Consider the following 25,205-nt stretch of genomic DNA (forward strand, 5'->3'; position numbering starts at 1 on the left):
CGCCGTTTCAAGCACGAACAAAACTCGTTCGTATCCTCACCCCACTTCTGAACCGTACACTCTATATCACAATCGGAATCACGACCCACTGCAATTGGCCTTAAGTAGCGTTTTGGTGTGTGACATTTCCTGTCTCGTCTGCAATTGTGGTGAGTGATGTTGGCCCTTCCGAGAATTTAGTTCTACAGCTCCAGTTGGACCATTCTCAAAAAAAGAGCAGCACATGAATTTTGGCACGGCAATTCAATAACATCAAGAATTAGCTACAACCGTTCAAATGTATTCCTCGATACATCCATGATGGAACAGATTAATGGAATAGCGGATCACCTACACCCGCAAATGATGTCAAGTAATGACTCGTGGAGCAAAGGGATTATGGTCACTATTTCTTTCTTACAATGTCCCGAATAATGTCAAATGACTACACTGCTGCTATATGCATATTTGTCCCATGTTCTATAGAACTCTATACACACAGGATAGTTATGAGTATAATGACAGTACATGTTGGATGCACCTCTTCGGCGTATTGAACTTACGAACAGCAGTTTTTGCGCTTATGATGATGGTCATCACAATGTCGAGCATGTTGTCTGGACGTGTGCCAAATATTGTGGCTCCAGGGTTCAGTTATTGGATTTCCTTAGGGCCCAAATAAGATAGCCCAACGTCCCGGTTTGGCTTGTTATGGCAAGCTGCGATATTCCATATATGTTCCTCTTCCAGCTTTTTTTTTCAAAGGACAAATATCCATCGGCATTAAAATACCTCACGATCGATGGAAACTCAATCCGATGCCATGCAGCTATAAATTCTGTGTAAGAGGGTTTTACAACCTTCCATAACATAACCGCAAAATAATACAATGTTGTGAAACCACATAGGAAGCAAAACAACACTTCTGATACTAACCTACCGTATATGACACTGACTTTGTTTCTTTTTGAATTAACGGCATTTAATTTGACACCATCATCAAAACCATCAGCTCGAGTAAGGTAAACAAATCGATTTCACGCCAATAAATATCGATTATATGTGCACGGAGAGCCACGATCGGTGTCGTATGACCACTTGCTGTTGAAATGTTTACTCATGTGGCGCATCGGTGAAAGCAAATTGCTTGTCATCCAATCCACTGCTACACACACGAACACTGTAATGTTCTTATATGTACAAAAATTATTTTGCAAGTGACATCATATCTTCCCGTTTGCTTCCACTTTCAGATCAAAGCATTGCCCTGACAACCGACACGGACAGTTTCATCATCGGTCAGCGCGTATGGGTTGGTGGCCTTCGACCGGGACAGATTGCGTTCATCGGCGAGACACACTTCGCGCCCGGCGACTGGGCTGGTGTAGTACTGGATGAACCTAACGGGAAGAATGACGGTTCGGTGGCTGGAAAACGTTACTTTCAGTGTGAACCTAAGAAGGGAGTGTTCTCCAGGCTGACACGTTTGACACGAGATCCGATGCCTGGTGCTGGTGGTGAATCCAGTGCCGGTGATACGTCGATGGATCAAAGCTTGAGATCGCTGACTTCGCCGGCACGATCCGGAGCGGTATCACCCACGCACAGCGTGTCCAGCTTCGCCTCCAAATCACCGGCGATGGGAAGTAAGTTGAAAACAGAATTTACATGCCGTTTTGGGGTGTTTAATCCTTTTAAATTTATGTTTTACAGAAGCAGCAACTTTAGCTGTTGGCGATCGCGTTATTGTATCTTCCGGATTCGGATCCCGCCCTGGCATATTAAAGTATCTCGGAGAAACACAGTTTGCTAATGGAACATGGTGCGGTATTCAGTTGGACGAAGCCAGCGGCAAAAACGATGGATCCGTCGATGGAATCAAGTATGCGTTAATCTTTCCTATGCACATTGCAAATTCTGACATTAATCTTGTCACATTTACACTTCACAGATACTTTGATTGCCCAGACAAGTATGGTATTTTTGTCCCGATCGCCAAGGTCACACTGTCACCATCGTCCCGCAAAACTCGTCTGTCCCGGTCTGGCTCGAAGGAATCGTTGAACTCTGTCGGAACAATGAGCTCCATCGCTACTACGGCCACCTCCAGACTTCGTATGAGCGCACAGGTATCGCTGGAGGCTTGGTAGAAACTACCTTATAAACAAAAACACACGACCCCGCTCCTTTCGCTAAGACCCCATACATGCTTTGCATGGAAATCCCGCGCAAATGTTACGCGGAGCTTCTGTTTGCGTTCTGCTAGCATTTTAGTGAATAGTTGCAGCAGATTTTTGTTTGTTTAAATTGTCCAAATAACCCACTCAAAACACAATTCCTGTACCTTTTACGCGAAGTTAGTTCTCTCTGTTTTTTAATCGAGAATTAGCAATATAATAATCATGAAAGCGAAGAATTACAGAGAGAGCTAATCGAACGCAGTTTGATTACATATTCCTTTAATACTGCTAACCACCTAACATATCCCCTTTTCCTTCTAACCATTTTGTTTGCAGAGAAAATCATCGGTCAACGCAGTGCCTTCGACACCGAAAGCTTCATTCTCGCTTCAGGTAGGCACTGTTTTTGTGTGTTATAAACATTATTTTTTCTAACGCAGTGTTTTGTTAGAGTGTTAGCGATATGATTCCTTTGAACACATGCTACTAAAACTACTAGTCGTACTAACAACGAGAAAAAAATCGTTGTAAATAAAGAGTGTTGTTACTTTCGGTATCCACATTAAATGATTAATTTATGTATTAATATTTTGTTTTAGAACTCTGTTCCTCCAATATTATGCTACGAATTGGAGTTTTTTAGCACTTTCGACTATTTGTCAAATGAGTTGTTATTCAACTCCCTAAATTAGATTGCTTTAAGAAGTTACAAGAATCGTTTTATCTTTCAGTATTTTCTGAATAATTCAATTCTTGGAGCGTTCAAGTTCCTCTCACCAGAATTCGATACTAATTTAAAGACAGGACTAAGCTAATGTCTGATTTACGTTAGCTCCAAAAAATGAGAACACATTTTTGGAGCTAGCGTCGATCCGACGCTAGCTTAGTCCTGTCACTAAGTTAGTGTCGGATTCGGAGAGTAACCCGAAACAGTTCTCCAAAAAACAAATTGACGCCAGAATATGGTTTTCTGTGGAATTTGCAAGAATAGCGGTTCTCAACCTTTTTCGTATCACGGACCCCTTAGAAATCACCCTTGGTTGTTGCGGACTCCCACGGATAAACATCGATTTTGTATGCTATCAATATGTTATTTTCAGTTTGTTTTTCTTCCCACCAAATATTTTCCGAGTGCATATTGAAATTTCAAGTCTTGTTTCCTAACAAACTGAAAATAATAGATAGATAGCATACAAAAATCGATGTTTATCCGTGGGAGTCCGCAACAACCCAGGGTGATTTCTAAGGGGTCCGTGGTACGAAAACGGTTGAGAACCACTGGTCCATGGGATCAATCCAGAGCAAACCCAAAATAACCTCTTGATGCGCATGAATGAAAATCACACCCATTTCATTGTGTTTGAATTGGGGTTTTATGGGATCATTCCGTTACAACATCATTATCATAATCTAGCACAGTGATTCTCAACCTGGGGTCCGCGGACCCCTATGGAGCCGTGCGATCGTTGCTGGGGATTCGCGAAGAAAAATATATTTTCCGTGTATATATTGAAATTTCAAGTCTTGTTTCCTAACAAACTGAAAATAACATATTGATAGCATACAAAATCGATGTCCAAGCGTGGGGATCCGCAGCAATCTAGGGTGATTTCTAAGGAGTCCGTGGTACGAAAAAGGTTGAGAACCGCTATGCGTAAGCATAAAAAGCCTTTTTGGTGTGCACCAAGGACCCAGATTCGTCACTCTTTAATGCATTTGAGTCTTTCATTGAACTGGGAGAGAAGACAACCACTTGAATCATTTGATAATCATGATTTGAATCATTTTTAAAATTTGCGGTAAAAACCTACTTTAAAATTGTTCTATAAATACTGCAGGGGCCATTGGCTCCTAAGGTTCCTAACACCGTTACTTTTTGGTGATAACCGTCACCACGTTACTGTAGCTCCTCAGTACAGGTATTCGAATATTTTTTTCAGAAACAGCAGATTCTAGAGCGAAATTAAACGTTCAAAATGATGATTTTATTGATAAACTATTTATATGTTTAACTAATATTCTGAACAACAAAGCATGAAATCGGTTATTTACTTCTTAAGGGAATGAACACAAAATTATCGCTACACAGCAGAAGACGGTGGGGAGTTGTGAACCATGGGGAACTGTGAACACCGTCAATTCCCGCTAAGCTATAAAAGATAAAAATGTGGTAACTACTTTTAAATGTTTCTACTGTCATGACGTCTCTTTCTCATTTGCAAATGTTGCATTAACTCATGTTCTTCGTGTTCACGTAACTAGAGAATAAATATACCAAACAATTTTTTTTTACTCAATTGTATTTGAGGTATGTGGAGTCCCGTTATGCAGCTGATTTCAAAGTAATTTAGTTGCGAAATATTCCTTGGGCAGTTGGCTGACATTGCCACAACCTTGGATGAACCTTTAGTGTGTCGATGGAGATACGTATTTTTCGAAGATATGTAAAGTGGGGAGTTGTGAACCACACATTTCAGTGAATTCTAGTTTTTTTAAAGAACAGTATCATAATTCGAAAATCGGGGATGATTCATACATACTATGATATAAAAAGGTTCAATTTTATGCGAAGACAGGATTCTTCCACAATTTTAATCTCGTCCTTTACAAATACCAGTTCAAATATTGAAAATTCGACCAATGCTTGTGGTAGTTATGCCTCGAAAACAAAACTATGTTCATAACTCCCCAACCATCCCCTATATTTATTTAGTTGTTGATTGGTTGGAATAATTCTCGACATTTTCGCTTCACGCCATCCAATTCCGGAGCTTTCTCTCATTTTGTTGTTGTTTATTTTCCGTCTGCCACTAGATATCGGCCCATCAACACATGGACCGGGACCAACGGCTTTGCTTTTGTTCCGACTGTTTCTAGACCAACGAAGTTAGTCGCAACGCTTGCTCTTGCAAATTTCTTACAGTAATACCGGAATGACCGGGTTATGGTACCCGGTAGAGTTCTTTGAATTGAAAATTCGACATATGATTACTAATTTCGATCTCGAATCTTCCGAACTAAGTCCTTTCAGGTCAGTCTGACTGTCAGTGCAAAAACGAATCTTTTCCATCAAGTCCCTTGTTGAAGTGCCGATTTACGCCACAAAGAATCTCGAAGATTTCTGCTTGGAATTCCTTGCAGTATCTACCAAGCGTATCCGATTAATCCAATTTCATTTCAATATAGTAAACACCAGCACCGGCTCGACCTTCCGAAACAGAACGATCAGCGTAGCGTTCTTCCTGTGGCCGCTTCATAGAGTCAACCAGCCACTCCTGGCGAGGAGAAATTTTCACATTGAAGGATTTAAAAGGCAAACTTCATGTGAGTGTGTGGTCAATGGTAGTGAGAATTTAATGAACCATTTGGGCCACAATAATGTGTGATACAACTGGTTAAAGACAGTTCGCGATTCAGACAGCATAAAGTACAAAGTTACGTTACGCTCGTCCGGACATGCCGCAGACTCAGGTGATTCGCATTTCTAATGCCAAAAGATCACGATTCCTGCAGTAGCAGACAAAGGGTTTAGTCACCGGTAAACTCTAAGCATGCTCATATGACCTTTTCCTACGCTTTTCTTAAAAACTTTCTTCCTTCAACTCCTTGCTCTCCCTTGATTACTATGGCTCTTAATATTGAAAAATATACTTCACTTTCCAGTCCCTTGCTAATTGAATGTTTGTTGAAAACATAAAAAAGTTATGCAGATCTAATAAATGTACTTGGGTTTGAGTTCCCATGTTTTTTTCCGAAAGCTGGTCGGCATTGGGCGAAGGCGACAACCGCAGACACTTAGTTTTCTAATTTCTACTTGTTTTAACGAGGAGCGCAGATGTCGGTTGCTAAGTATTGCGTGTATCCAGTTCGTGACATATACAGTTACCTTGTGCTGCTTCCCAAATCGATGCGAAGGACATGTTGTCAATGCCTAGAAAAACTCCTAAACTTGATTACTTTTACGAAAAAGTTTTTATATCATGTTATAGACAACATTATGTATCAGGGTGGTGGTAGGATTCCCCCGCTGATATGCATCAGGCGGAGACTCGCTCAAGCTAATATCTCGAATGTAGTAGTCGATTGAACGTTCCGCTGATTTGCGAAGGAAGGCAGACTGTGTCAACTTTTTTGATGTTTCTATGTAAATCGACTGTAACCTTTGACACATCCATGAAAGTAGAGATATGGAATTTCGTTTCACATACGTCTGGCAAAACATTGTATTGTAAATTTTGGGAAGTCAACTGCAACAAGATGTTTTACACCGACGGATCAAGTCTGCATCAGTTTATGTCGCAGAATTATCTATTATTCAGTATATGCTTGGGATCATATTTTGCCCACAGATCATAACTTAATCGTTCTGGAGAGCCTCAGCTCAGTAGAGGCTCATCTTTCGATTATGCCTAAAAAGTATTTACCTGGGTATCGTACGGGAGCATCTGAATGCTCTATCTGAATTGTTTTACCAGATTACCAAAATTTAAGTCCTTCGTATTGCTTCATCCAAGCACGGACTCTATAGCTAAGGTGGGCACATTAGAAGGTGACATGAATGCTAATTCAACACCAACCCTATACAGTCCAGAGAAATTCCTATCTGGAAATTACTAGCTTGGTCGAGAAATGAACCCTATCTCATGTTAGAAACAATTATCAATGAAAGTCAACACAACCTTATCAACAAATTGTCCACAGAGCACTAGCTAACAGTCGAAACTTTACTTCATTACTCAGTATGTTTTTCGTTTCGCGGTATTCAGTTTGACATGAAATTAAGAACATTTTAGTTGACTTAAGTTTTAGTGCTGGATTCGATACTTCCAGAAAAATCATATTCTCAAAGCTTCATAAGTCACGGGAATTCAGCGAAGGTTAGTCTGAATCTGATGGATGTTAAGTTTATAAAATCTGGTATATCTATAATAGTATTCACAAATAACTCTCTTCATTAGTACTGATATCACACATTTAGTCTATATTTCAAATATTCATTCGAGCAAAACACTTAGGCCAACTAATCTTTGGTTTAAACATCAACGATCTCTACCTGGTGTGCTTCAATATATTGCCAATATTCTTCTTTGCTTTTTAAAATTCATGCAGACTGCAGAGTAACAACAAATATTTGCCTATTTGCAAGGATTGAAAATAAGTTCTTTGTGATTACATTATCAGAATTAGCATTTATCGTTGACTTATCAACACTTTTCAACGAATAAAAAAATCTTTTAATATCATAGAAAAGAGCATTTTTCACTATGGATCTCATACTGTATCAGAGTTGAGTTGGCATTATCAAAAATTATAATAGTGCTGGTATTTGTAATAGATCTTTCCATTCAGTACAAAACTGGTAGTTTTTCACTTCGTAGGGAGCCGTACACTAATTACGTAAGGCTTTTTTAGAGCTTTTCAACCTCCCCTCTCCCCAGATAAGAGTTCTTAAGATTTTGGTGAACTCCCCCTCCCCCGACATAAGATCTTATCATGATTATCGTAATTAAAAAATCGAATTGTTAATTCATCAAATAATAAGATAGCGAAAACGATATGTATAGAATTATTACAAGAAAACTCATGACAAAATTTAACTGAAATCATCTGCAGAATTTTAATTGCATGCCAATCTCGCCCAGTAGAAGAATAACTGTTGTCAGATATTCAGTAACTCCAATTTGGTCCATATGATCTGCTTCGCTATATTCCATTTTTTTTGTTGGAGTCAAACCACGGCGACCAGTATTTAGATCTATGTGCTATATTCCACTTCCATTGAATCTATTTTCGTGTGATGTAGAATTTAAAAGAGTTTATAACCCCTTCTGGCATGAATTTATTCTGAGTTCCAGCTGTGACGCTTATCGTACGCATAGCTCCGAGTTAACCATCTTCGAATTTTCTTGAATTAAAATACAGTTCACACTCTGGAAATATTCGAAATTCAAGATCTTTGACAATCGCATGTTAGAACATTTTCCAGATACCTTGCGGGTTTGAATCGAACGTTTGAAAAGGACAAAGTCGGTCTAACAACACTAAGGGTATCAACACTTCTTAACTCGTAAGGCATATTGTGATTCCAGTTCCCGAACAGAACAATGTACAACCAAGAGCCAAAAAATTACTCATATTGTTTGATATACAAGGATTATATGGTACAAATGAAAAGAGTTCCCTTTTCTTATTATGAATATTTTCCTTATGGATTTAATTTTTTAAACTTGTTTTATGATATTACGTAAGAAAGGACAAACCCTCCCTCCCCCTCAGATAAGAATTTGTAAGATATTTTGAAACTCCCCCTCCCCCCATATGCCCTTACGTAATTAGTGTATGGCCCCTAGAATATATTGATTATATTATCACCAAATACAACAAATAATTTAATTATTCACATATCCTAGGCTGTTCTTGCTCGGTTGCTATAATTGTTCAGAAAAAAAACAATTCTACTCGTTTTGTTTGCTTCTGTACTTACCACTGCAAAGAACCTGACTCTCATTCCTGGCGTGGGAATTGTGGGTATACAAATGAGCGAAACTCGAAATTGTTCCCACTTCGGAGCATAGTGGCGGTTAACTCTAATTAAAATAGATCTTAGGCTTATAGGCACTTTTATCTTGATCGATCACACAAGGCTCTGCTATTTGTATCCTGGCCGCGTCGCTTAATATCGTAATGTTGGGATCAAAATCTTCTGGTATATGTCTATATCAAAATCGCGATATGAGTACCCGATCTGGTACCAAATAGTAGAAAGGAGTCTATTAAACATCGCGCATCGCGATAAAATATTCCAAGGTAACTTAACGAACAAGTGCAAGCTGCCGTCATTGCTCAGACCGCGCTTTGTATGTACCAAAGTCAGATCGCTACATGCCAGTACTATAAACAAGCTGCCCCGGCACAGAATGCCTTGCGCTGCTCCTTCTAAAATAGTTCATTTTCGGCAATTAAAAATAGCATACAATTTCAACAGTCAAAATTTATTAAAATACAATTATTAAAATACAATTATTCTAACGCTCACTGGATAAATTGAACTAAAATAAATTATTCTAAATTGGCAAAAGTCTAAGGAATTCAATAGAATTTGGTCCATCTTGGCCACCATGATGGAGTGCAATTGTTTCATTTGGCTCTTGGTTCGTTTCGCTGTCCTTTTAATATTTCCCAATTGTTTGGCTTTGGACAAAGGTTAGAGTAAAGTCAACACTTTGTCGCAATGGTTCAGATCAGAATATTTCTAGTACTGTATGAGCACTGAATTCATTGACCTATTCAAATAAATTTATTAAAGTTTATTACATAAGATAATTGATCAGTTTTCTCAGTTTTCAATAATGTATCAAGACAATGAGATATATCAAAATTTCATTTAAATTTCACAGTAAATTGAAACTGTCTCTGGCATCGCCATTCTAGCGGAAACCAATCGTACCAATTTAAATAACTAGAGTTCTATGAATTATACTAATAACGGTTAGTTCCCAAATGAAAGGAAAGGGTTGCGGTAATAAAATTTCTTGTTTTTGCGAACTTAGTTGGGAAATCAGTGCGAAACGGACAGGCCGGATTTATTTTTATTGTTTTCGAAGTTATAAGTTATTTCACACAAATTAATAGATTTTAGAACTAAAATATCCCAAGATTCCTAGCTCTATTCTATACTAGAAGAAGTTGAACTCCTTTAGTTCCTGAGATATTATTTTAATTGAATCATTTAGTGCATTAGTGCAGACTGAAAAAGGACTGCGCCTAGTACCTCCAAATCAGTCAGCCGCACCACCAGAAGAAACAAGTAGAACTATGAAAACAACTACGCAATCATAATCTTTAAGCGCTGAAAACAAACAAGAACATCCCGTTTTACTACACTGATGATGAAATTATGATGCTATTATTATTATGCGTATATGATAAATAAGTAGTTGGTAGACTGAATGACCCCCAAGTTTGAATTACCTATGATTACATCAAGTCGTATGCCTTGTCCATCAATTCTGAAAGATTTTATTTCGTATTGATTAATATCTTGATCTTATTTTGTGAATCATATATTTATGATACATCGAATATAAACCACCGATCCGGTGAGTCGCATCCTGTCGTAGATGGTATATAAACGAGGTGCACCAAGAGCTGAGAATAATGGTTACTAGTATAGATAAGTGTATGACGATGCTAAGAAGACTCCATTTTACTTCTAAAAGATTGATTTATGTTATTAGAAACAATTTTAGAGCTAAATACAAACTCATCTACTCAAACACTCGACTGACGCGGAAGGTAGGCGTCCCTGCTAGGAGCCGCCAATAACTAGATTTTTGCGTTAATTTGATCGGAAAAACAATTTTATATCTAATTCAGTAAAATGTACAACTACTATAAATAACAAAAATTATAGATTTTTTGAAAGCAGTTATTATCTGGCCTGTAATATTCGACCGGCGTGTGATCATATTTGGTGTGGTTTCAGCACCGCCCTATTGGGACAGTGAACGATGGATCGCATAAAAGAAATTTCTCGTTTGAATTTTTTTCAATTCGTGTTTGTCGCGTGCTATACGAAGGTCGGCAACCACCACAAAAGAGTTGTCTATTTACCTACGAACATATACGGTCCTTTTTTCAGGACCACGAAATCGGTACAAAAAGAATTTTATTACTATTTTTTGCTACCTCTATTCTACACTTTAAGGTTTACCTAAATCAATTTCAATTAGTTCATTTCCTCAAATCTCGATGATGTGTCTCGTACTGGAAAGAAATTCTGGCGAGGTGCGTAAAGATCCTTTTATTGATTATTTTGTAGGTTAGACAAGTAAAATTTTTAAAAGAATTCCAGTCATTTAGTGTGCTCTGAGATGTAATACATACGCATTGATTTCAAAAGTTAACTCAAAGTATTCCTTGTAAAAATTCCGATGGCATTTAACGGTGCAAGCTATAAGGAAAGCTTCCTCTTCTATTGAAATCTTAAGTGAAATTTACTTCATTACGGGTATATTCTATCATTTATAAACACAACTTGTTTCACTCCACGTAGTCATACGCTTTTATGAAATCCACAAAAACTAGTCGTCTTTCTGAAATAACATTCTGCCACGCGCTCAAATATTTACTAATATCCACTGATAATAGCATATACTACGTAAGGACATTTTAACCTATCGGAATCGTTGTGAACAGCCAATTTCGACGTAACCGAAAATGACAGTGTCATAGAAAAAAACTTCACTTCGCATAACATTACGAACAGAAAGGTAATATCAACAGACACGTTTTAATCAGCAAATTGAATTCTGACGACCCATTGGGCATTGCGATAACCGTGCTCCGATGGGAAACTACTTAGCATATGTTTTACTCAATTTAGTACCGCTGCGGTGGCGTGGTCTTTTGTGACATAGCAGTACCATTGGCAAATGACAGTGGTTTGGAGAGCGAGAGCAGGGTTACCACATATACAGATTATTCTGTATTTTACAGATTTTTCAAGATAATTTACAACCAAGATTCTGTATATACAGATTACAGATTTTTCGCTAAAATACAGATTTTACAGATTTTCGGTGTAGGATAGTAGAACCCGGGCTATCAGAATTTCACATAACGCTTAAAAAGCATCCTATGTAGTTCAGACCTTAAGTAACCGCTAAAGGCTAGTGTACAGTTCGAAAAACGTGTAATGGGATTTGGGTTCCTGTGTATTTTAAATGGAGCTCGGGATTTCAAATCCCGTGACTACACAAAAAATGACAGTTTTCATGAAGTGTAAACCCAACCGCATGAAACATCAGGAGATTTTAAAACTCTTCACACAGAAATCCGGCCGGGAGCAATTCAACACAAATTGTTTCTGACGGGGAAAATTGTATTTTTATTAGTTTTAAAATTCTGTGCTATTTTGATACTGTTGGTGCTTTTTAAAAGCAGCAGAACTTTTGTTTTGATAGTTTGCAGAGATCTCGACGGAAAATTTTCCCTGATCAAATCCTGCACAAATCCTGTGACCGATTTCCCGAACTGTAAACTAGTCATGGAACAAAAACGCCAAATCATTTGTTCTACAGATAAAAAATAAAATCAATCTGATTGTTTTATTTGTGATCGATTATCACAATTAATTTTTTACTGTCAAAATATTGTTTTTTTGGGAAACTTATAGTTAATTTTTGAATACAGATTTTCGATTCAAAATTTTTCTCCCGCGATACAGATTTCCAGATTTTTTCACGAAAAAATACAGATTTCAATGTGGCAACCCTGAGCGAGAGAACGCATTGTTATCATTCCGTTCGGGATTCTTGTTTCAACATCGCTGCAACGACCGGGCGATGACGGTGGAGCACTCATCGTGCTTCTCCATATTTGGCTAGCAGGGCAACCCCCTTCTACGGCGGTAACCGGTTCCGAGAGATGGTAACCATGTTTACTACTACGACAGCACCTTTACGACGGGGCGAGTGAGTGCTTATTGTTTTTGCGCTAGAACTCATATTACCTTACCCTGGCCGGTGGAAGCTTTGACCGCATACCGACGCCTTCTAGGGCGAAATTGACGATATGTGCCCAGTGCTGTGTATAGGTGATGATGCTGTGCAAACTAAGGGTTATTCCTTGCGAACGATATGATGAACCTGTGCGAAGTGATGCTTAAAGCTTTTGCGAAGAGATAATGAATAATTAATGAGCTTGCTCAAGTCGATCCCTGGTCGGCTACTGCCGTCGGGGACGGAGACGATCTAACCAAGGCTAATGATGATGTTTTCGTATTATTATAACGTTATCCATGTAGGAGACGATAATGTTTCTGATATAGACTATTTCGGTTGATCCGAGCAATACAGAAGTGTTTATTTCATAGTGTGCTTTACTGCATTAGCCGGTAAGCTGTTGGAGGATGCTTCAATAGAAAATTTCATATTTCCTTCCGACAACAAAAAGAAGATATATTGCTGTGTCACTCAATTCGAGATCACACAAGATGACGAATGATTATTGCGTCAACCTTTTGAACCACGCTGCTGGCGTGTTTGGGGGCAGTTTGCCGGAGAAGTGTCTTAATCTTGAAAAAATTGCTGCTGGCATGGTAAGCAACCTGAGAAGCAATTTGTCGCATACCGCTGCTCAGATGATTAATTCAGTTTGAAGAGTGTTGTTGTTCGTTACTGGAGGATGAAACATGACTTTTCGGATGCTGATAATGTCATTTATGGTGGAATTCGCAAATGTATTTTGAGATTGATCTATCGGTAACGTCGGTGTTATAATCTGACAAAAGGGCATCCTTCTGAACTCAACCTCAAGTGACACGAACACTTGTTTTGTTTAAAGATTGTCATCCGGTATATAGGGTGAAGTGTCTATTTTAACCCTATTTCGGAGAGTGCCTCACTAATCCATTAATTACACGGCCTACAATCGATGGAATGGGTAGAAATTGGCCTCAAAAGCTTTGTTTCGTTGTACCGATATAATAACACAAATGCCCTGAAAACAGTGAAATGCTCGTGTTTGAGCGCAACGCAAACTCGATTCGAGTGCCCCTATTGTTGCCCTGCCATTTAACTCAACGCGTTGAACAAAGATGGTGGACGCTGCTCTAACCAACGGTTTTAAATGAATAGCGTGATAATATAAACATGACAAAAATTGGCTCATTACCCTAGTTTGGGGAGTTTTACCGCTCGAATGCGATATATGTTTACCCAGTGTAATGAAATGTAAAACACCTATTTTAATACACCGGTATGTTTTTATGTTTTTTTGCTTTTCTCTTATAGAAAAGTTATGTAATCGGTTATCCTAACATCGATTTTTCAACCGAGGCTCGTAAACCATTCGACTCAATTCAACGAGATCAGAAAGTGTGCTTTTTAGAGAGCAGAAAACAACTTTCAAAAAAGCCCTGAGTAACCAGGAAAGATGTACAAAGCCCAACATCTCAAGAAACGGGTTTAGGTTGCCACCCGATTCGCTAAAACCACTGCTCTTGCTCAGAACCGGATTGCTTCCCGGCACTATCTTACGGCATTACTTCGGGGAGGGGTTTTTTATGTGCATAGCGCCCACTCTAATTTAATTACTTGGTAGTTAGTTCCTTCAGTAGCGTTACAGCACCACTCCTCGACACGCCACCAGTTCTCGACCATTCACACAGGCTGGCAGTTTCTGCATGGCAGTCGGAAAGCTAACTTTGGGGCGAGATTTAGTGCTCTTCCCCTGCGAAGACATCCTGGGCGATTGTCTAATTTAGAGAGCCCTTTGGCTCCCTTGTTCCATTTAGCACCACGGCTCGGTTCGCTGATGCCGTTCAGCACCGCAACTCCCTTATCGTATCACTCGTGAAGCTCCACTTGTGAAGCTCCCGACTTGTTCGCGGACTACTCGGTCTAGTCCCCGACGATGAACATAAATTCCCCGGCAAGAGGAGTTCTCCCGAAACCGATCCAACTAACCAGGTGTCGAGGTTAGTTTGGTGTTTCAGGTGGAGCAGGGCGTCCGGTTCACTGGTGCCCTGGCATCCCGCGACTGGCGATGTCTCTTCGCGGTCTACTCAGTCTAGTCCCCGGCGGTGAATCTAGCTTACGCTGACGGAGAGTTTCCCTGCGAAAGAAGTTCTCCCGATACCGAATCTTTCTTGGTTTTAGTACCACAACTTCGTGAGCTCTATTAATCCCTGCCCGGTGTCATTTAGCACCGCAACTCCTTTATGCCTTTTGGTTCCCTTCTCGTTCCATTTCATCCCACGTCCCTGATGAGCCATTCAGCTTCCGACTTTAGTAAAATCTTCACCAGCAAGGTGCCAAGGTCAGTTCGGCGATTCCGGTGGAGCAGGGCGTCTGATTCGATTGTGCCCCGACGACCCACGACTGGTGGTGTCTCGTCACGATCTACTCACTCTAGTCCCCTACAGTGAATCTAGCTTACGCCGACGGAGTTCTCCCGATACCGATTCTTCTTTGGTTTTCGCTATATTTCTATCGGGCCGCGGTCAGTCCGGCGATTCCGAGTGGAACGTGGCGTCCGTTTCGCAGGCGCCCCGACGACCCATACCCGGTGCTCTGTCGTAATCTACTCGACTAGTCCCCGGCGGTGGATCTAGCCTACTCCGGCGAAGGGTTTCCCAGCAGTAATTGCTCTCCCGAAACCGTTCCTCGTTGTGCATCACGGAATTTCCGCTGTAAGTCGGTCATGATATGTGTCACCACTCTGCCGACCGCGTTCCACGTGTTTACGTCGCTTGTCAATCTATAGACGATATTATCCGGGCTAATATCCGACCCTCCCGTTTCGAGCATCTCTCTACGTGTCGCCTCGAACCTTGGACATTCGAAGATCACATGCTTCGGTGTCTCCTCGACGTGCTCACACTCCTGGCACAATGGGGAACTTGTGTGCTCGAACCGATGAAGATACTTCCTGAAGCGGCCCTGGCTCGACAAGAGCTGTGTCAGTTGGAACTTGGCCATTCCGTTCTTTCTGTTGACCCACGTCGACAGGTTTGGGATGAGCCGGTAGATACAGCTTCCCTTCTCCTTATTGCCCCATTTCTGCTACCACATCGGCTTCGAATCGATTCTTACCATCTTCCTCGCGTTTGTGCTGTTTCTCCGCTTGTAGCACTTGACCAGGGTGATGCAGATGAGGATAACGCATATTGTTCTATACGCGCTCGCGACTCGTACGCCCATCAGTCGGAACATCTTATTCAGCTTCTCGCATGGTTTTCAGCCTCGCGCCCCAGGCGGGAACATCATATCGCAGTATTGATGATAGATAACACACCTCTCGTGCTGCTTCTCGGCCCGCCGACGTTTGGCATGATCCTCGCTATTGCGTGCGTTCGTTGCCTTCGCCGATCTTTCGCAGGCGTAGTCGACGTGGTTGTTGAAGTTCAACCGGTCGACGATTATCACTCCCAATTGCTTCAGTGCCGACGGCGATCTGCATCCGCTGAACCGCTTCAAAGTTGCTGACCACCGACACTTCCATCTTGTGGTGAGCTATTTGCAGCTTGACCCCGTTCGTCCAGTTCTCAATCCCGTCACATCTCCGTCACACAAATCCCCATTTCTTCAAATTCAAGTGTCTCACCCATCACCGAGTGACACGTCGTTCGCGAAACACCCACGATTTTCACTTTTCTGGACAGCTGAGGTGTCCAGACCCCATCGTACACCCCGTTTCAAAGTTAGACCGAGAATAGAGCCCTGAGATACACCAGCTGTCACTCGTATTGATTTCTGCCCTTCGTTCGTCTCGTACAGCAGCACTTTACTCTGGAAGTAGCTATTCAGGATCTGGCATAGATAGCCTAGAACCCTCATTCTGTACAGCGCTGCGGCAATGACTCCCCATTTGGCGCTGTTAAATGTATTCTTCACATCTACCGTGACCACAGCGCAGTATCAATTTCCTCTTCCCTTCGGTTTATATGCCTTCTCGGTACTCGCGCAATGTCCAAATTGCATCCACTGTCGATGCTCCTTTGCGGAATCCGAACTGCATCTTGGACAGTCCGCGTTCGCCCTTCGTGCAACCTGTTAAGAGTGATTCTTTTCAGGAGTTTTCCGAGTGTATCCAGCAAACATATAGGCCTATACAATACCGGATTGTCCGGTGGCTTCACAAGCCATCACAATCTTCTTGGTAGATCAGCCACATCCACGTTCTCGGTCCTGCCGTCCGGCCGAAATGCCTAAAAAATATCTTTATTGAAGGCTTCCGTCTTCCCTTTTCGCTCGCCGGTCATCCTTATTCGTGCTTCAGCAGGGTTTCGTTGACCGATACAGTAGCGAATCGCCTGGTGGTCGCTATGCGTATATGTTACGCATACTCTCTAATCCATGTTTGCCGTCAATGAAGGACTACAAAATGTGACGTCGATGATAGACCGAAATGTGCTAACGGAACCTTCATTGCACAATCGTACGTCTAACTTCGCTAGAGCTTCCTGCACGATATAGCCTCTTGTGTTGGTTACTCTATTGTCCCACTCCACAGCCTAGGAGTGGAAGTCGCCACCAATGACTACCGCCTTTCGACCGATGAACTGCTCGGTTAATTGCTTCAGCATTAGGCTGAACTGCACTATTCACCTTGGAGGAGCGTAACAGCTGCACTCGAAGACTCCGTTGATTTTGGTGATCACGAAGCCTTCGTATGAGTGTTCTACCACTTCTTGAATGGGTCATCTGGTGATAACTTGTACCGCAGCCGTTCCCGATGTATCCGACATCCACTTACCGTCATCAAAGGGGACTTGATACGGCTATGAAATCAAAGCGACGTCACACATTGCTTCTGTCGTAGACTGCCTTAACAGTCTGGGTTATCTCCATTATCGTTTGTCTGCAGTCGCCCTCTTGTAGACCGGGTATTTGAAGCTACCCGTCTGATGGTCATTTCCGTCCGTTGGAGTACAAAGCACGCACTTTGGCTTTTGCGTGCAGTCTCTCGCAAGATGGCCCGTCTCCCCGCATTTCAAGCACGCACTGAATCTATCTCGACCTTTGCAAGCCCCTGCTAAATGCTCAAAGCGCCAACACTTGAAGCACTTCTCCGCTTGTTTATTCACTCGAGAAGCTGCTCTCAACGGGTATCTGATCTTCTTGAGTAGCGCTGCACACGTCGTCACGTCATTGATTTTGACGAACACGGCTTCTGACGAGCTGGAGGTTTTCCTTTCCTCTTCTGCTCCACTTTCCACTCTTTCTTCCGCTTTTTCTGTTTCCCGTGTTTCTCCTTCCAACCTACAACGGTACTCCAGCTTTCTCCCGGTCGAGTCGAGTCCTTCCCTTCGGTAGGAAGAGCGTCCTCTCGGGCCCGCCTCCTGGTCTTCCGGCTCCTGGCGAGGTTCTTACCCTTTTTGGAGTCACGGAAACTGGTGTATTCTCCACTCCAACCAGCTTCTCCTTACCCTGTTTCCGGAAGTCTAGGAAGATAACAGCCTTAGTCGACGCCAATGCATTGCAATGCTCGCTCAGCTACATCAGTCCTAAGCGTTGCCATGTCATACTACCTCACGGCAGACAGTAGCGCCTTTCGGATTCTGAGAACCATCTCCTTACTGTCCTTATGGACATTCTTTCTCGTGTACACAAGTACCTCGCTGTCACTACCTTCTGCTTCTGTGAAGTATTAGTCTCCCCGCTGTGCTCTGGCTGCTATTGTTGTTGCTGCTGCTGGTGGTTTTACTGCTTCTCCTCCTCCTGTTTTTGTTGAATAACTTCAGCTGTTGCTGGTGGTGGTGACCTCACCAAACCACTTCTGGCGAACGGATTCGTCTCGCTTACTCCATATGTGCGGGGTTCATGCTCTTTCTCCATTTTGTTGGGTCCCAACTCCGGGTGACTATCTACACTCATTGTACGTAGTTGCCTCTTGTGATCCCATGGTTATCTACGCAAGCAGGGAGGTCATGCTAGGGCTGACACTATCCTTCATGGAGAGCGGTGTTCAGAACCGAATCGGCGTAAAATCGGGAATGGTCCATACGAAGCTAGTGCCACCAACTAAATGGTGACGAGTTTTGAACATACCCGGAGACCTGGCAAGATTTTGACGGGACGAAGGTAGCCGGACTATTAGCCCACTCACCATTTCAGGTCGGTACCATCCTTCCTAACTCAAGGAGTAGAACAGCACGCCTGTCAGCCCAAAGTCGCCGTCCAATTCGTGGTCCGTGTCCTGTCTGTTGACGTTCGATATGGCCAGTATACCGTAATTAGGATGTTAGCCCCAATTCTTGTGTGTCGGTTGAGCTAAGGTGCTTTTATTTCTGAGATCTTTGATTACTGAAATCTTAGGAGAAGCGTCACATGCTCAGTTCGTCAGAGTTGCTTTCGGAATTATGGCTTTCTTATAAGTTTAGCAGAGTCCAATGCTGCCCCAACCCCACCATTTCTGAGTAAGACTCCCCAACTCACAGTAGGTCCAAGCGGGGGAGGGGGACTATAAAGTCCCCGAACTTCTGTTCCTGCTGCCCCTGTGTTTTTTATAGTTAGGTTTTAAAAGCTTTAAAAGCCTGGCCTGTAGTAGAGGGGCGCGCCGCCAATTTCAGGTAAAAAATGTCAGCCCGCCGACAATTTTTACCTGAAATCGGCGACATGGCGCGACGGCGCGCACCTCTAGCCTGTAGTATATTGGCATTGTGTGGGACTCAGGACTAACTTTCGTACCTACCCCTAAAGCACTGATAACTTTTTTTCGCCCTTTTTCCCCACGGTAGTACATCAAGGTATTACTTCAGCTATTCCGGAGCCCCACTTGATCCATGAAATGGCTCGACTTTTGAGGCATTCAACTCTCGACTCTTCTCTTGCTCTTTGTCGCCATTTGGCTCTCGTCGCAGTGAGCCTTTTAGCTGCTGATTTTATGAGTCACTAGCTAATACCCATCGCGCGTTGCTGCGACACTCTGCGAAATAGGAGAAAAACATAATTTGTTCCAAAGCGCCATCTGGCGGGCAGATAATCTCCAACTAATAGCACACAAACACGCCCCATACCAAATACCTACTGTGTGCAAATTTTTACGGAAATTGGTTAAGCCATTTGGGAGTCTATAAATCATATACATACAAACTTTGACTTTTATATATATAGATAGATAGATAGATAGATAGATAGATAGATAGATAGATAGATAGATAGATAGATAGATAGATAGATAGATAGATAGATAGATAGATAGATAGATAGATAGATAGATAGATAGATAGATAGATAGATAGATAGATAGATAGATAGATAGATAGATAGATAGATAGATAGATAGATAGATAGATAGATAGATAGATAGATAGATAGATAGATAGATAGATAGATAGATAGATAGATAGATAGATAGATAGATAGATAGATAGATAGATAGATAGATAGATAGATAGATAGATAGATAGATAGATAGATAGATAGATAGATAGATAGATAGATAGATAGATAGATAGATAGATAGATAGATAGATAGATAGATAGATAGATAGATAGATAGATAGATAGATAGATAGATAGATAGATAGATAGATAGATAGATAGATAGATAGATAGATAGATATAGATAGATTAAGCTCCGGTTTCCGTGAGTCATTCAGCTCCCAGTCTTATTCTGCAAACCCCCCCCCCTTTTTTTTTTTTTTACAATGGAGAAGACCTTTATGTCCTAGCCCAGTACACGTGCTAACGGTAGGGTCCAATCTACCACACGGGGTGCACTGGGGGCGTGTCGGACTCGAATGGTGACCAGCCATTAATACCGACTAAACTCCATTGGGCTCCGCCATCATTCCTCCCAGGAACTACCTCTCGGTATTACTTCTGGGGGGATGGCTGTACTAAATGTACTCATTCACTCTCACTCACGCGATCATACATCCTGTATGAGGCTTACTTGGGTGCTCTCTCAATCACACTTTGATTCACTCTCAAACACTCCCACATGAGGCTGACTTTTGTGCTCACCTTTTACGTTCCATGCGAGGCTGACTTGTGTGCTCACCTTACTCATTCCTTGCTAGGCTTACTTTTGTGCTCGCCCTACCCATACATGTGAGGCTGACTTGGGTGCTCACCCTATCACCTGATTCACTCTCAATCGTGCCACTCTATTGTACCTTTGTCACTCCCTCTGGCATCCCATGTGGGACATTTTTCTTAGGCCCCACTTCTGACATACCATGCGAGGCTGACTTTTGTGCTCACCTTTTTCATTCCTTGCTAGGCTGACTTTTGTGCTAGCCTCTACCAACCTGTGAGGCTGACTTTTATGCTCACCCTTAACATGCAGTGTGAGACTGACTTGGATGCTCACCCTTTCACTCCTCTGCCACGCCATGAGGCATCGATAGCTTAGTTCCAACATACTACGCTACGACCCTCCCGTCTTGGCATGAGGCAGTCCACTTATACGCCTATACACTCACTCTTCTGTCTTGCTTCGGGGTGGCTGGGTTTACCCCTTACGCGTTTGCCATTCGCTGCGCCAACCTACCTCGGCATGAACAGATCATTCACTCTCTTATTTTGCGCTTGGCCTTTTTCGCTCCAACTAACCAATCACTAGTTAGCCGTGCCCGCCGTCTGTTGCTCGGTTCGCCAGATTACCTGTAGCCTACTGGCAATCTGGATGGTAGCAGCCGAGACTGCGTTCCACTTCTCCACCGTTTGACACATCCGCTGGATAAGGGTATCCGGGGTTGTGTCCCAGCCACAGACGTCAAGCATTGCTCTTCTTTCGACGTCGAACCGATGACATACGAACAGTATGTGTTCGGCAGTTTCATCTACACCTGGGCAGTCCGGGCAGACTGGGACCTCCGCGTGCCCGAACCTGTGGAGGTACTGACGGAAACAGCCATGGCCTGACAGGAATTGTGTCAGGTGGAAGTGAACTTCCCCATGGGGTCTTCCCACCCAGCTCGATATGCTAGGTATCAGCCGGTGGGTCCACCTACCTTTCGAGGAGTTGTCCCACTCACGCTGCCATCTGGCGACCGAGGTCACCCTGGTGCGCTCGCGGGCTCCCCTATTTCCACGTAGCTCAAAGCACTCCTCATCTTCCCGAATGACCAGCCCGACTGGCATCATGCTCGCTATCACGCAGGATGCATCGTGTGATACCGTGCGGTAGGCAGATATCACTCTGAGGCACATCACGCGGTAGGTGCTCTCCAGTTTCTGTAGGTAACTGGTTACCCTCAGTGCTCTTGACCATGACGGGCCGCCGTACCTGAGGATAGATACGGCAACGCCTGCCAGTAACCTACGTCTACTGGCGCACACCTTTGAGCTGTTGGACATCATTCTCGATAGTGCCGCAACAGCAGTCGACGCTCTCTTGCACGTATAGTCGACATGGCTGCCGAAGGTCAGCTTGTCGTCTATAATGACTCCGAGAGACTTCAGACTTCGCTGTGAAGTGATCGCGACTTCTCCCACATGGATAACTGCATGTTGTGCCGACTTGCGGTTGTTGACGATAACTACCTCCGTCTTATGATGAGCGAGCTCCAGGCCTCTCGCGCTCATCCATTCCTCCACCGTGCTAATCGCGTGTTCTGCGGTTAGTTCTACCTCAGGAATTGACTCCCCGTAGACCTCCAAGGTTACGTCGTCGGCAAAGCCGACGATCTTGACCCCAGGAGGGAACTTCAGTCTCAGAACCCCGTCATACATGAGGTTCCATAGCACCGGGCCTAGGATCGAGCCCTGCGGGACTCCGGCGGTAATCGGAACCCTTTTCTGACCGGCATCGGTCTCGTATAGCAGTGCGCGGTTTTGGAAGTAACTTTCCAGGATCCGGTACAGACCCACCGGTAGGCTAAGCCGGTGTAACGAGAGCGCGATGGCATCCCAGCTTGCGCTGTTGAATGCATTCTTCACGTCAAGTGTCACTAACGCACAGTATCGAATACCTCGCCTTTTTCGTTGGATCGCTATCTCGGCAGTATTTATCACTGAGTTGAGAGCGTCCACTGTGGACTTACCCTTCCGAAAGCCAAACTGGTTGCTTGACAGACCGTCCGTACCTTCCGCGTACGGGGTGAGCCTGTTGAGGATGATCCTCTCAAGCAGTTTGCCAGTCGTGTCTATCAGACAGATTGGTCTGTACGCCGATGGGTCACCTGGCGGCTTCCCGGGCTTCGGCAACAGCACCAGTTTCTGCCTTTTCCATCTATCGGGGAAACGGCACTCGTCAAGGCATCTCTGCATAGCTAGCCTGAACATGTTCGGGTTCGCTATGATCGCTGCTTTGAGAGCGTTGTTCGGGACTCCATCCGGCCCTGGAGCTTTGTTCATTGCTAGGGATTTAGCCACTGCGAGTAGTTCTTCGTTCGTCACTGGAGCCACCATTTCGACCGTGCCCGCACTGTCTCGTAGTGCAGGTGGCCAGGGGCTTGTGGCTCGAGACGGGAAGAGTACTTCGATAATCGTTGCCAACCGGTCCGGAGACCGTTCTGGGGGTGAGGAGCCCCCTTTGGTCTTGGCCATCACAATCCGGTAGGCGTCACCCCACGGATTCGCGTTGGCACTCTCACACAGGTTGTCGAAACACGCTCTCTTGCTGCTTTTAATAGCCTTGTTAAGGGCTAATTTCGCAGCTCGAAACACTTCACGGCGGTTCTCTCTTGCATCCTCGGTGCGAGCTCTTTGCATCCTACGTCTAGCTCTGAGACAGGCTGACCGTAGAGCTGCAATCTCGGCACTCCACCAGTATACCGGGCATCTACCGTTTCTTGGCAGTGTTTTTCTCGGCATAGTGGCGTCGCACGCGCGTGATAGAACAGCTACCAGCGCATCCCCGCTTAGACTGTCGGTGTTGGCCTCCAGTCCCAGGGCCGCGGTGAAAGCTTCGCTGTCCCCCCCCCCCCTGTGTGTGTATGTTTGTATGGGTGTATGTGTGTGTGGGTGTATGTATAATATAAACTGACACAAGTTTATCAAAGATGGTAGAACCGATTTGCACAAACTTAGTTTTCTAATTAACGGTATAACGCTTCCATAAGCTGCTATTGAGTTTTTAGTTGATCGGAGTTCCGGTTCCGGAGTTACCGGTTGATGAAATACATATTAAAATGGATGCAACATAACCTGGATTCGCGGGTCTAGATCGTTCAAAGTCTAGACCAATCAAAGTTGGTTTAACCAGATTGGCTACCTATGACGGTTCTTGGTGATCACGGGGAACTTGCAAAGTTCACATCTATTTCTCAGTTTATTCTTGACCCATTTTTACAAAACTCCCATCGATTGCTATTGAATTTCATTCAGATCTGACTGTTGGTTCCGGAGTTACAGGTTGGTACAATCGTGATACCTCCTAGGTTCAAGTCTGTCGAAATGAAGACCAAATTACTTCGATTTGGTCTAGACCATTGATGACAAATTAAAGATTCTTTGAATATATTGTCCGTTATCGATATTCCGGAAGTCGGGTGAGTTTCGGGCATATTCTAGAATTAAAGCCAAATCGGGACTTCGCTGATGACTGAACCAATTTTCAGTAACCTAGTCTTCAATGGCAGGTATATATTGTTATTGTTTCAAATCGTATTTGCGTGTAAGGAGCTTAAAACCTATAACTAAAATAGTTATGAAATTTGCGTTTTGACTTCGTCACATCAGAATCCGACACCGACTTGTGTGACAGGCCTAAGTCTTGTCCCAAAGTTAGTGACTGTGGGTCATAGTCTTTACATTGTGATAGGACTTAATCATATCACCCAAGTCGGTGTCGGATTTTGATAAGACGAAGTCTAAACGCAAATTACATGGCTAATTTAGGTTTCTTCGGCTTGAATTTTGCTAACATTCTTTTAATGTTCACTGAGAGTTAAATACCTTGGTTTCGTCATTGCATAAAAATTCAAATAACCGGTTGCAAAAACGCATTCTTCTATAGATTAATGTGAGTAATCTGTTTCGCTCGCCGCACAACAGATAATAAGGCAAACACCTCAATGCGCTCATTACCCATTACATTGTGATGACGTTAATCCTAGCAAACTGAAGTGTGAAACAGGAAAGGCTGGATCATGAGTCAGCGCATTACAGGCTAACGCAGTTATCTCTACATTTGCATACCACTTGCTCTTTGAAATCAGCTTCAAAGTAACAGCAACCGATCGACCGACCGAGTTCACCCCAATCGTAGAATAATATGATTCTCAATAGAGCAGGGATCCGCTGCCCCACCTTGCTCGAAACCTGTTCGGATTACCGAGTGCGCGCGCGGTTTACTAGTGTCACACACAATGTCGCCTTGGCATCAGCCGGTGATTGCGGGGGCAGTGCGCGGCTTCATTATTGATACTGTTCAGCTGCTCAGTGTGTACTTATGGGGACAACAAGTGTGTCGCCCCGTTTTGTTGTCATGTGGTGTTTGGTAGAGCGAAGATACCGAATAGCGGCGTCTCGCCCATGTGGATCCCAGCGCTAATTTTGCGCGGTGCGGTGGCGGAATTGATTCGATCGGATCGTTGTGTCCCAAATAGGTTATTTTGTTCAGTATAGATAGTGATTCCGTGGTAGG

The 25,205-nt window shown here is 43.2% G+C and overlaps 1 protein-coding gene across 21 annotated transcripts in view; it reads left to right on the forward strand.

Moving 5' to 3' along the window:
- LOC131678835 (restin homolog) overlaps window positions 1-25,205 on the forward strand; it is a 289,770-nt gene that overhangs the window by 185,757 nt on the left and 78,808 nt on the right. For 18 of the 21 annotated variants that reach the window (XM_058959209.1, XM_058959221.1, XM_058959222.1 and 15 more), the window contains 4 exons: window positions 1,233-1,625; window positions 1,693-1,861; window positions 1,931-2,108; window positions 2,496-2,552. In XM_058959209.1, coding sequence (XP_058815192.1) covers window positions 1,233-1,625; window positions 1,693-1,861; window positions 1,931-2,108; window positions 2,496-2,552 — 797 coding nt within the window. The remainder of the gene's footprint in view (window positions 1-1,232; window positions 1,626-1,692; window positions 1,862-1,930; window positions 2,109-2,495; window positions 2,553-25,205) is intronic. The other 3 variants (XM_058959223.1, XM_058959224.1, XM_058959231.1) reach the window with 1 other exon arrangement.

This window comes from Topomyia yanbarensis, chromosome 2, assembly GCF_030247195.1.
Source record: "Topomyia yanbarensis strain Yona2022 chromosome 2, ASM3024719v1, whole genome shotgun sequence".
NCBI classification, from domain to species: Eukaryota; Metazoa; Arthropoda; class Insecta; order Diptera; family Culicidae; genus Topomyia; species Topomyia yanbarensis.